This window comes from Gavialis gangeticus, unplaced genomic scaffold (genome assembly GCF_001723915.1).
Source record: "Gavialis gangeticus isolate Ggan-Ray unplaced genomic scaffold, GavGan_comp1, whole genome shotgun sequence".
Taxonomy (NCBI): Eukaryota; Metazoa; Chordata; order Crocodylia; family Gavialidae; genus Gavialis; species Gavialis gangeticus.
The window spans coordinates 104,481,041-104,494,188 of NW_017729024.1; the positions used below are offsets into that span (position 1 = coordinate 104,481,041).

Genomic DNA, 13,148 nt, shown 5'->3' on the forward strand with positions numbered 1-13,148 from the left:
CTGAGTGTCTCTTGACTAGGTCGGCGCTGACACTAGGTGGGCTGGTGTTTCTCCCGCTTTAATCAGTAATGCTTTTGGGAGATTTGTCTAGATCCGTGTTCAAGAATATAGAGGCAAAAAACTCATTGAAGAGCTCTGCTTTGTCCTTCCTATGTCATCAACTACCCTAATCATCGAATCTTTCCGAATCTCTCCAAATCAATTCAGAGGGTTCGGATTCGATTCAGAGAGATTAAAGGCTCTCCTGATTCGATTTGGATTCAAAGATTTGGCCACTGAATCAGACTGAATCTCCGCCAAATCGAATCAGCAACTGAAGCTTCACACAACCGTAATGAAATCCTCCAAGTGATCCATTACTTGTGAAAAATGCACATAAACCAAACTCCTATTTATTTGCCAACACTGCCGCCTCCTCCTACTCACTCAGATGCATTGCTGTGTAGTACAGAAGAGATAAACTTCAGATGTGATATTAATTCCTCTTCCCTCGCCCTCTCAAAATGCATCAGGGTTCTACTACGTGCTTTGTTTCTATATGCAACTTAAAATTTTGTGAAGTATAAAAATTAAGCCTTATGTTATGTCACATAATACTATAGCCCCAGCCACAGCATACCCCCTCACTCTTACACTGATAAACAGCAACTGGATCCTGTGACTGCTTATTACAATAGCCTAGATCAGTGGTTTATGAAGTGTGAGTATGCATACAGGGAGCAATAAGGAGGAGGAAAACATCTGGTGAGTAAAAATGGAGGAGAGTGCAGACATACTTTAATTGCTCTCTAGAGACTTAATTTTGTTTGAAAAATATAACTGCTTAGGTGTTAGGACTATAAACATAAGCCTGGATAACATGATACAAATGCAATGAGTGCATTAGTGTCTGCCTGAGTTTGCAGAGCCTCAAAGTACTTGCAGAAGCACATCTTTCAAAACTTTGGGAAACTCTGGACTTGTTCAAGACAGCCCCTCAACCCATATTTTAGTTTTCCTTGTTATCCTTCCCATGAATAAAGAGAGACTATATTTTGTTTTGCAGTGAGGGGTTAAACAGAAAATTGCATGCAAATATATGGGATTCATTAGAAGGTACACCTACAAAAGTGATAATCTTGGTTACATTAGTAGCCAAAGACAAGCTTCTCTTCCTTCTATAACAGCAGTGATCTTAAAACCCCCCCCAAACTTTAGGATCTGTTCACATTACATGTTAAATCATATTGTAAAAAATATATATATGTTAAAAAATACATGTCAAGGGTATCCTGTTCTTTCAAATAGTTCAGATTAAAACACTTTATCCACTATAATCAAATAATTGCTCATTGTTCTTATTTTTGGTATAGTTCAATCTAATTTTCTCTCTTTCAAATTGTTTACCATTTTCCATGTCAGATTCCCACCCCCCCCTTTGGGGGGTTTTGATTGTATAATTAACCTTTTGACAACTGGGAACACAAGACTCCCTGGATTTCCAGATGCGACACACTGATGCATTCTGCATTCTCAGTGATGGCAGGAGCTCAGGACATGTGCCCTGCGATGCTAAGGAACAATGCCCTGCATTAGATAAACATCTTACATGGAGCATGCAGCTGATCGTTAGATCACCCAGCTTTACATACAAAGCACAAGCCATTGCAGACGTCCACATTTGTTAAACAAAAGGCAGTATTCATGGACAACTACAAGGCATGACAGAACTGTAGTACACATGCTAGTAGGACAACAGACTGGTGTACCCTTATCCCACTCACGTATCTGTTTCCCTATTGAACATATGGGTTTCCTATAAAACTGATTTTTCTTCTACAGTCTGTCTTGCGGGCCTCCCAGATGCCTTGAATCTTCATCCCATTCCCCCTGGTTTTCTCTGGTACTCTGTCAGGCTGTCCTATTTAACAGCAAATACCTCTACTGCAAGGGACTGAGTGTGGCTCTCCCTAAAAATCACTAATCCCATTCCCTGAGCTAGTAAGAATGCTTTCCTAAAAAGCAACCAGGCAGACATTCTTATTCTCCCTTCAAAGCTTCCTCATATTTTGCTCTCTGCCCTGACAGCATGAGAACCAGGAACTATGCTCCAAAATTAAGCTTGAAACAGGTGTCACAAGGCCTTTATTTATTTTACCACCTTCCGTCAGCCAATTCTGGGACTTACTTACCAAGCAACATACAGTGTGGGTATGCTTGTATATCTTCATCTATGGCAAGAACACAATTCTACTTGCTATGCCTCACTGCACAATACAAATAAAATCCCCAATTACAAAACTGAAGCCCTAATCCTACTTGTATTGCCTTCCAACAAGCTGCTTTTGGTGATGGATTCTTAATTTTACACAACAAACATCTCAGCAGCTGGAGATAGACTACTGTTCTATGCACTGCAATTGAAATTTGTATTTTTTTTTGTAAATTTAATTGTACATGGTAGCTATAACAGGTTAAATGACTTAGAGTCAGATTTTGCTTTCTGTTATGCTGCTGATCTGGATTAACAAATATGAATCTAGCTGTTTAAATACAATTTTTATAAAATTGTACTTACTCTGCAATCCCTCTGTAGTGTCTTCATCAGTGCACTGTATGTGTCAGAGTCAAAGTATAGTCCTTCATGCATATCTTGCAAGAAATCCAAGTCTTTAAACGTGGGGCTGGACTTTTCCCTCTCTTTTCTTGATGCTCTCCGTTTATATGTTGAGCCTTTCAAGTCATATGTGAAATGCATTTTCATTGCTCGAGGCAAAACGTTGTTCATCACAACAATTCTAATGTTAATGCCCCCTGACTGAACACAGTATAGTCCATAAAATTTTGGCAACAGAGTCCTTGGATTCTGGTTCAGATTCTAAAAGAAAACAGATATTAGATTTTTACATTAACATCCACATTTCTGGGAGTTGCACATTGAAACTTTAAAGAGGAGATGCATTATTTTGTATTTTAGGTAATTTCCCTGACCAGTCAATTTGCTTCAGTCATCATGAACTGAACTTGAGAAATCTCATGCAAGTCAAGTGACAAGACTGTTCTAGTGAAAGCAAAGCATTTGACAGAACCATCGTGGCCAAAAACAAGGCAGAGCCCAAGGCCTTGTCAGAAGTCTTGACAATCAGAAGGGGAGAATGGAACTACAAAGGAAAAAACATATTCTATTGCTTCCAGCAGGTTTTTAATCCCTGACACCACCATATTTCCTCCTCAGGATTACCTTAAGGCAAAAACAGAATCGCTCAACTTTGTACCACATAAAGACATGTTGCCCTCTTGCATCTGATGTATTTAAATTGGGCCAAGAGCACAATAAAAACATAATTTGGACTGTATTCAGCCTTGATGTGCCCTCATGAGAGAATGCTGGGCCAAGTCTAGAGATGGACCAAAACAAGGCTGGGTAACATTTGAGCAGTGGCAGATCAAGTTAACAAAGCTCAATCTAAGGCAGGCCAATGCCTAAGGCTATTAATTTCCTATGCTGCCATGTGGCACCTCATACCACGGATACCCCCACTGCCAAATGCTGCTGAATCACCCCCACCACAAATGCTGCCACCATCACAGCTCCGTAGGCTGGATACAATCTCTTCACAGACCACATCTGGCCTGCAGACTGTCAACTCCTGGACTAAAACCTGTATCTAGAAGGGATGCTTAAGCAAGGGACACTAAAGGGTTTGCATGAAACAGGACCATATCACCTCTGGCTTAGGTTTTGCAAAACAGACTAACTGCCAATTTTGGCCACACTCATTATAGTTCAGGTTGTCATCCATAGAGCACAAGTCTATCATATCCCTACTATAACATCATAATATTTAATAAAAAATAAAAAATAAAAAAAAATCAAAGTATATTTAACATTCTAAATTCAACCAAAGCCAAGGATGAAGTAGAAAAAATGAAAAAAGAAAGCAAGACCACCCTTATACATGCCAGTATCATATTGCCATTAAAAATTATAGAAGGGAAAATTATTTGCAAGTCTGATATAGGAAAAAGTTCCTGTTTACAATTAAGACAAGACAGTCCGTCCATTTAAAAAAAAAAAAAACAACTTTGGTCATGTAATCACATCAGATACATTTTATTTTGGTTAATATTTGTGTGCGTTTAAGTTGGTAGTAGGCACGCTCACAAATAACAAGGATTTTATTTTGCTTTACAACATGTATAATGGTCAACTCAGGTAATTATGATTAAGGACAAAGAAAAAGTGGGGCCCAAACCTGTTCCTTCTGATGCCACGAATGACTGAAATACCAGCAGCATTCTGAGCTCAGCAATGACACTGGGAAATAATTATTTTAAGATTCCAAGACACAAGAAGGAAACCATTCCAAAGTAGTTTAAAAAGAGGAGATGGAGAGAGGAATATACATCTGTTCATTATAGTTATATAGTGCACAGAGCCTCACACTATTACAAGTTTGCCTCTCACATGGGGAACTCAGCAGCTCTTAGGAAGGAAAGCCTTTTTGAAAATTTGGTTCAATTTACTTCCAATGGTCAATTTTTTCACCTCACTGACTAGCAATGCACACAGTCCAGTTAATGTAAGCCCCAAAATAGGCCTTGTTAAAAGCAAGTATAAAAAAATGTTATGAATAGAATTTCTCTCCCCCCAACATGACATCATTGCACTAATGCCTGAGAAAAGTAGATAAAAAGTAGTCAAGAAAGTGAAGCTGACTGATCTGGTTTCTCTGCCTATTCTGACTGCCATGCAAAAGGTAAGCAAGCAAATGGAGAAAAATAAAATTATACTTTAATACTCATTTATTAAGAACAAAGACAGGGATTATTTTATATGATTTGCACTTTGATATTGTCTCTTTAAAGCATTTTGAATACAAGCTTAATTTACTTTAGTTCTTCCTGGTGGACGTGAGGCTAAAAAATTATTAAAATTAGAGGAAGATGAATGAAGTTGTAGTTTAGAAATAAAATTTGTGACTTCAGAAGTTAACCATCATCAGTTACTCACCATATAGTAACCTGGTAGCAACTTCTGAAGAAACTCAGCTTCTTTGTGTTGAACAGTTTTGATGATGAACTCATCGTCGCTAGTTACAAAGAATAAGGACCCACTGGCACCAGGATTGGATAATTCTATCAAAGGTTCACTGCAGACTGAATACTGTAAAAAAAAAATAACAAAATAAAAAGAGAGAGAGAGAGGGAGAAAATGGGATTTTCTGCCAATGCAGGTATGTTTTCAAAATAAACTTCAAACAAAAGTAATAATAATTGATGCAGGCAGGGATGGGAGCCATATGGCTCCTGCTTCCTTACTCCCAAGCTCTCATGACTCCTGCATAATAATAAATGTGGGTGGGAACCATTCACTAGTTGAGACTTGGCAGGGCACAGGCATGTTCCATTAGGCTATGACAGCCACTACGCTTGGCTAAGGAAGTAATAGAAGAAGGTACCAGCTATGCTACCAAAAATGCTACCAAGAGCTTTCCCATACCAGGGGAAATTTCAACCAGTCAGTTGCAGCCAGACTCTGGCCACTTTGTCCCCCAAGTGGCATAAAGTACCTGGAAAATCGGGCCCAGATTTGTGCATATTTGGAATTTCTGAATCCCAAGCCCTGAGATGATATTAGAGGTGAAAATCTTTGTTTAGGGGCCATTTATTTGGGGGGGAAAAGTAAAAAAAAGCACATATTAATAGAATTTAGGCATAGAATAGAAATTTCTAACTCCGTCTCATGTAGGCACAAGTACTCTTTTGAAAGACTGAACTGAATACTAACTCTAATATGAACTTTAATGTCTCCTTATTACATGTTTGCTTAAGATACACATGTTGCTAAACCAGAGTTCAAAAGATGGAATAAAAATCGGACTGTGAAGGATCATTATCTAGAATGTATTTACTTATACACGCCTTCTCCCTCAAGATCAAGTATTGTAATTTGCATTTATTAAAGAAACACAGAAGACGGTACTCTGCTAATGGAATCAGGCGTCCTACAGGAGAAAATAGAAGAGCTATATATTTATAAAATGAATCTTAATTTATATTTCATGTGTCATTTATGTAAAACACTTAGTATCCATCTCTTCTCTCCAAACCCAATAATGGGATAATTCATTTCTATTAACCTTAAGAGCTAGTTTAAAATATGATAACACAAAACCTTCATTAAGAATATCTTTTCCTTTATTTAAAACTGCAGGTGTAGTTAATACCAACAATTTCATACACTCTGAAATTACAGCACACAGCCAGTAGGTAAGAGAGAGTCCCTAAAACAAAACTATACTTAAAACAATAACTGTGATTTAAAAATGATTTGAACAACAGGGAATAAATAATATAAGTAGCAGCATGCTTCCTGTCTTTTTACAGCTGAAAGAACAACCGTTCTTCACCAGGAACATCAAGCCAAGTGGATGAGAAGGGCTCAGCTTCACAGTAAGAAACACTCTTGAGCTGAAACCTGGTTTTACTGAAGTGGAATATTGCCACAGATTCCAAGGATTTGGTTATTTGGACCTAGGTAGTAGGTATTGCTAAAGCACATTTATTGTGGAATCTCCATCCTTGGAAAATATCAAAAGTAGGCGAGACAGACACTTGACTAGTATGGTTAAGTCAGGGATGCTCCTGCTTTAAGCAGATGGCTGGACTAAGTGACCTTCAGAAGTTTCTTTCAGCCCTACTACTCTGATTTTGAGAATAAGGAGGAGAAAATAAACATAGAAAAAAAAAAGAAAAGAAAATATAGTTTAAAAGTGAACTTTGCTCCTAGCTGAAATGTTTAGTGTGGCACACATTTTGCACATAGCACACAAATTAACTAGTATGATGATCTGAGGTACATTATACTATTGGCTCTCAATTCAAGCAAATCTTTACGGCCGGTTACAATACACATTCCTCACTCATCTTACCAGAACACACAGCTTGAGTAATATCTTTTATTGCTTTTTTTTTTTAATAATCTGTTTGGCATTTTAAAATATGGAACTTACATTATTGTAAAATACAGAAATGGGTCATGGGCAAAGCTATTAATTAAGATTTGGGGATTTTACTTATGGAGGGGAAAAAGGGAAAGAATCTCATTTTTATCTTTCCTTTAGTTTTTTAAATATATCCCTGATCAATGAAGCTATACTCAACTAAAACACCACCTAGCTTTTGTCCAAGACTTAAAGAAACCAGCTGAGTAGCTTGTGATCAACAAGGTGCCCTACTGAATGTCAACATTCTGTATACTCTCCAATCACCATTTATTTGAACAAGCTGTTCAAATGTATTTATTCCCATCATCCTGCTTCCTGCAGTGCTTCCCTGCTGTACCTTTTGGAGAAAGGCAAAGCTACAACACAGCTGTGCTCTGCCAAGGGAAATTAACAATATAAACCCACTTAGTGGTGTTGAGATATTATTTTTCCTTTGATTTCTCTCTCCTTTTTTTTTTCCTTGTAGTTTTTTTTTTTAAATCGGGAACCAGGACAATCCCACTGCACCTTGTTCATACACTGCAACCTGAAAAAGCAAGTACTTAAGATACCAGAATTTGGAATCATGCCCTGTATGAAAGACAAGGACAGAGCCAAGAGGTTTTCTATGGGGAACTCATATTTAAAATGTCAACAGAACCAACTTCTAAAAAGCAACTCCCCAAGAAGCAAAAAAAGTTAGTAGCAGTGCTAGAAACCATGCCACTGTACACATGGCCATCCCACATCCGCCATTCCAGGTAAGAGGATAAAAGAACACCTAGAGGTTACATGCCTGTGGCCTAGCTTTGATTAGAAAGTTTGAAAAACGAAAAAGCCTGTCTGAATCTAGATGCAGCCAAATGCCTCAGGATTTTCCTGCAGTGGAAATGAATTTGACCCTTTATAGTCATAAATTTCTGTTTGCACAAAATGTATCTAACTGAACCCAAGGGGAGGAGAACTGAAAATAAGGCATTACCTGCACAGGGAGTTGCCTTATTTTTCCCAAGACCTAGCCATCCATGGCTATAACTGAAGTGGTACAAATGCCTAACAAGCAAAGCATTTGTAAGCCACAGTATACACTGGTGCAATTTACTCTCACTTGAAACTAGGTTCAGCTGCACTTCTACAAGCTGCAAATTGTGAGAGCTTTGCCCACCTACATTTTGCATTTCCATGCAACTTGTACAAATAATCCAATGGAAAGTTGTTTTCAAATAAATGTATTGCCCTGTAGTGTTGGCAATGCTGTAACACTGGGTTAAATGCATGAACGCCAGATACTCATGCAGATTTCAAATAAAAGTAAAACCAACCTAGCAAATGTGGTGGTCAAAGAGGAGAGAAATGTATCATGTGATCCAAATGGATAGATATGATCCAGTAATATTTTGATTCTAGTAAATCATTTTACCTTTTCTATAATTTATCTAGTGGCTTAACTTGCTAAAGAAACAACCCACACACTTTTCAAAAAAACACTTAGAAACCTTTAAAGCACAAGAAGCAAAAAACTACTGAGTTTCTCTCCTTTTGGTGGATCTACAACTCTGAGAAAACCAGAAAAACATGATCTTGCTCTCTCAAAGCTCAAAATGATTGGAAAAGAAACTCTACACTAGACCCCTTTCCATTTCCTTTTCCAGTAAGAATCTTGGTCCAGACCTTCACTGCCAAAGTCAAAGACCCTTCTTGCCCAACAGCAAAGTTGTTATATTTTTTTGTCTGTGCATATGTAAGCACATGCGAGAGAGATTGCCATTTATTAAGTCTGGAAATCAGAATCTCAGAGAATGGAACAGAAAAACAATCTCTACAAGCATATCATTTTTCTCAGGTCATCTTTTTCCACGTCAAGGTCAGAACATTTGTAGGCAAACAGTTTCCCGATTAAGTGAATAAATAAAGCAATTAACACACCAGAGCTCTCAATTAGAATTCAATCAGCAAAATTCACATGAGTATTTCAATCTAATTATAACATTCTGTCAAAATAATGACCTGAATGAGCAGTAATACTCTGATTAATTAACATGGTAGGTTGTATAGCAATCAACTGAAAGCTGAAGAATTAAATGTTTTGATAAATGTTATGCATTGCATGCACATGCACACACACGCGTGCACAATTTCCCCCCCCTTCCCCCAACACCACACAAACATACATGGTACAAAGCCTAGAAAGGTTTTTATGTCCCTTAGGCCATCATTAATGCCATCTTCCTCAGTTGTTATGGAACAAGTATTTACATTACAATTATTCATAGCTCAGAGGAAACTTTAAATTTTTTTTTTACCAAATAATCATCCGGCTTGATACCAAAAAGTTCTCTGAAGTACCGAAAGGCGAGAGGAGCATAGGTCTTAAATCTGAAGTCAGGGTAATGATGAGCAGGGGTGAGATTGCTCCCTTCACTAAAGTGAAAAGACAAAAAACAGCAAATATCATCAAATTTTCAGTTATTTCTTTTGGCAGCCAGTTCTTCGTTAAATGTCACGCACCATAATCATATAAGATGCCTAACAAAACAGGCATGGAAAGGAGTCAGAAATGTGGATTCAGACATGTATGCCATTGCTAATCTATGGAATCTAATGCTCACCAGAACATCTCTTCCCACTGGTCAGAAATAACAAGCCAAGTGCCAAGGGTTTGGAACAGGCTCCCTGCAGAAGTAGTACAGTCATCCACACTGGCGATCTTCAAAAAAATGTCTTGATGCCCATCTTGATGGGATCATTTGAACCCAGCAGTCTTTCCTGCCCATGTGCAGGGCAGAGCTGGATATGTAAGGTCCCTTCCAGCCCCTAACAACTATGAAACTATTTTTTTCCATCAAACACTTCTTCTGTTGATTAAAGGTACTGTTTATCAATGCTTCAGCTTTCAAAGTCTTTTTGTTACTCTCCCCCATTAAACTGATTAAGTGACTACTGTAGGCTCTCTCCATACTACACTTTTTATTAATTTTTTAGTTTGCAAACAGTTACTGGCATACTTGGCTCTATACATGATTTTGTGCTTGTAGGGCAAATGGTAAAAACAACCATCAAATCAACCAGACAGTTATAACATGCCTTGATTAATTCATAAAAGAAGCAGGTTAAGGTAGGGTGGTCCATGCTAGCAAGGAACTAGACCCTTTGACCCAGGGGGACCTCTTTAATCCTATATTCCTGTAACACCTTTATATGACTATTTCAGCCATAAAATATGCATCTACGATTTACTTCTTTTTACGCTGTTTTCCAGCTATATATAAAACAACAATATTTTAATACCTAGTTATAAATGTGCACGTAAAAACAAGATAAGAAAATATTTTACCTTACATTATATTACTATGACTGAAACAGATGACCTAAAATACATTAATGATAGCCAATCTGACTACTTAGTGCTTATACACTACATTATATTACATAAAATCATATATTAGAAGTATACTGTGATGGAACAAATCCATCAACTCATTTAAGGAAAAATAAGAAACTGCATATAAAGTATAAAACAAGTTTTCAAGGCCTACACAAATCTCAATGCTAAAGACTCTCCAGCAGGACCTAATGGGACAAAAAGAAGCGAGGAAAGTTTAGACTGGAAACACTACATCAGGAAACTCTCACAGGTTGGTCATACTTTTTTCCTAAGTGTATAACAATATTGGTATATATTTAAAGCACTGAAATGTGTCATTAGCAGGTCATGAAAGCCTGTTATTTTAAATGAACTCTGTTGTGGATTTTACTGTACATACATCACACCTGTAATATCAAATCAATTCCCTCTAAGTGGCTGTTGCTCCTAAAATGCATAGAAAAGGGAAATCACAAAACTGAACTTTTCCTTCCAGGAGACCCATAAAATCCTTCTGCTCTCCTGTGAAATACAAAGTTTTGTTTCTACCTGGGAGAAATTTTACAATCTTTGACTTCTCCACTGCCTGAAGAAGGGTGTTTAAGACTGAAAGCATGAAAAAAAATAAAATAAAATGCAACTATCTAGTTGATCTAATAAAAGATATTGTTTCTTCCTCAAGAGTTTTGGATGCCTTTGCCTCTACACTGACATGGATACAGCCTATATTCATGAACCTATTTGGGATAAAATTTTCTAAGTTGGGTGTCAGCATCAAGCAAACTACTTTGAAAAGTTTTTAAGAACAAAGGATTTTATCCATATTAAAAAAGTTTAGAACCTTTTCATGAAAAATGCTTGCCCCCAGGGATTTGGAAAAAAAAACTGTCAGGGGAGTTGTCCTGGTGGCAGGAACATATTTTTCATTGCTCCTGTGAAAAGACAGACAAGTCTATGTTCCAAGAGATTCTGAAAAAAATCTCTTTATGTAAGTTCAGTATAGAGCTGTGAAAGCTGACAGCTAAGCTTTCTGCCTACATGGAGTAAGGACGTCAAGCTTGATCGCTTCCATGGGCTGGATCCAGATTGTGGGGTTCTTTGCAGGTCAGATGAAGACAGCCTTGTGGGTTGGAGGCAGATGTGGTTGTGGGGTGGGCAGTGGCAGAGGTGGCATTGGGGTTAACGCAGCACTTACTCACCTCCCTGCAGTGGGAAAGTCACAACGTAGTGGCAAAGAAAACTTGCACCACTGGTAGAACTGCTGTAACTTCATCAGGGCTGAAAAATGTGTAGTGGAATAGCTATTCCAGACTAGCTAGAGCAGTTTAGCTTATACAGGTTTCCCTTGCTTTAAGTGGGTTCTGTATGTGCAAATTCGCTCTTATGTATACCCTTTGTATACCAAAAATTCGTTATATGCAAGGTAAATTTACTCTTATGTGATCAGTGTGGTGGAGCTCGCAGTCAGCTGCTTTATGCAGTGCACTGTAGGAGTGATGCACACCAAAACAGTCTCCTGTGTGGATCTGTGCTCCCCGCTCATTGTCTGCAACATGATTTTCTGTAGTTGCCATCCCCTTTATGCCTTGTGCTTGTGTGTACTGTCTGCTGTTGGCAAGTACCGAAGTATCTTATAAAAGAGGTAGAAATAGGTCTGGGATACAGTTGAGGTCTTGGAACATATCCCTGTTTGTTATATTGTAAAGTGGGGTTGCTTTATACGAATTTGAGTTACACGCTATGTTCCAGGAACACATGTACAGCATAAAGCCAGGGAAACCTTACTGCTACAGCTATGCCAGGCAATTTCCATGTGAAGAAGAGCCCCAAGTCCCTGAAAGAGATGGATGGCATCGTTCTAAAACTTCCCCCTTCTTATTGCGAGTATGCAGAACAGCTAACTATACCATGCTGTTTCCATTAATTACACAGTTTTCACCTTCAGTGCCTAAGGGGAATGTTTTATAGGACTACAATACTGAGCTCAAGTGCAGAAGAACAAAGTTTGACAAACCCTGTAGTTTTCTTGGTCACAGCTGCAGGTAAAGGTAAGGAGGGTGTGTGTGTGTGTGTGCAGATAGATGTATATCTATCTATGCATTACCTATCTTTCTCGTGAGAGAGAGAGAGAGAAACACACCCTGTTAGCTGCCTCTAAAAGCGGAAGTATTGCGATAAAGGAAGTCCTTCAGAAGTCCTGTGGCTAGAGATAAGAGGGTAAAAAAGAACTGACAGGTGGGAGAAAAAAGGGAGCAGAAGCAAACACATTAATCCCCATGGCCAAAAACACTGATCTCCAAATCTGAAAGCAAGGCACTTGATCTGTTTTTTACTTCCAAATTTGCAACTCTCAACCACAAACACATTCATTTTTGATCAAACTGAATTTTTATACCTTTCCACTCTTTGCTGTATCATTTTTTAAAAATTTCAGGCTCTGATTCAGCAATTTTCAGGGCTGAAGTAACACATGAGAAGTGAATTACACACAAACTATTAATTCAGCCTAAAAAAAGGATGTTTTGGGGGGAAATCTCTGTACCTGGCCAAGGGGTACCTTTCTCTACTCATCATAAATACTTACTGTTCTACTGAAGAAAGGGGAAATATGGGAGAATATACAAAGAAAGAAAAGGAGCCAACCTGTCCATTCTATAACAGTTATATGGGCTAGGGACAGAAGATGCACAGACTAGCTAAAGTGATCTGAAACTGGTTCAAACCTATAACAGAATAGAAGCTTAATGCATATAAACCAGTTTCAAAATGGCTGAAAATGGTTTAAGATACACCTGGTTGAATGTAGTATCAGACTT

The 13,148-nt window shown here is 38.1% G+C and overlaps 1 protein-coding gene across 2 annotated transcripts in view; it reads right to left on the reverse strand.

Moving 5' to 3' along the window:
* PIP5K1B (phosphatidylinositol-4-phosphate 5-kinase type 1 beta) overlaps positions 1 to 13,148 on the reverse strand; it is a 151,524-nt gene that overhangs the window by 105,641 nt on the left and 32,735 nt on the right. For both annotated transcript variants that reach the window (XM_019517490.1, XM_019517489.1), the window contains 3 exons: positions 9,272 to 9,389; positions 4,994 to 5,146; positions 2,558 to 2,857 (listed from right to left, as the gene is read on the reverse strand). In XM_019517490.1, coding sequence (XP_019373035.1) covers positions 2,558 to 2,857; positions 4,994 to 5,146; positions 9,272 to 9,389 — 571 coding nt within the window. The remainder of the gene's footprint in view (positions 1 to 2,557; positions 2,858 to 4,993; positions 5,147 to 9,271; positions 9,390 to 13,148) is intronic.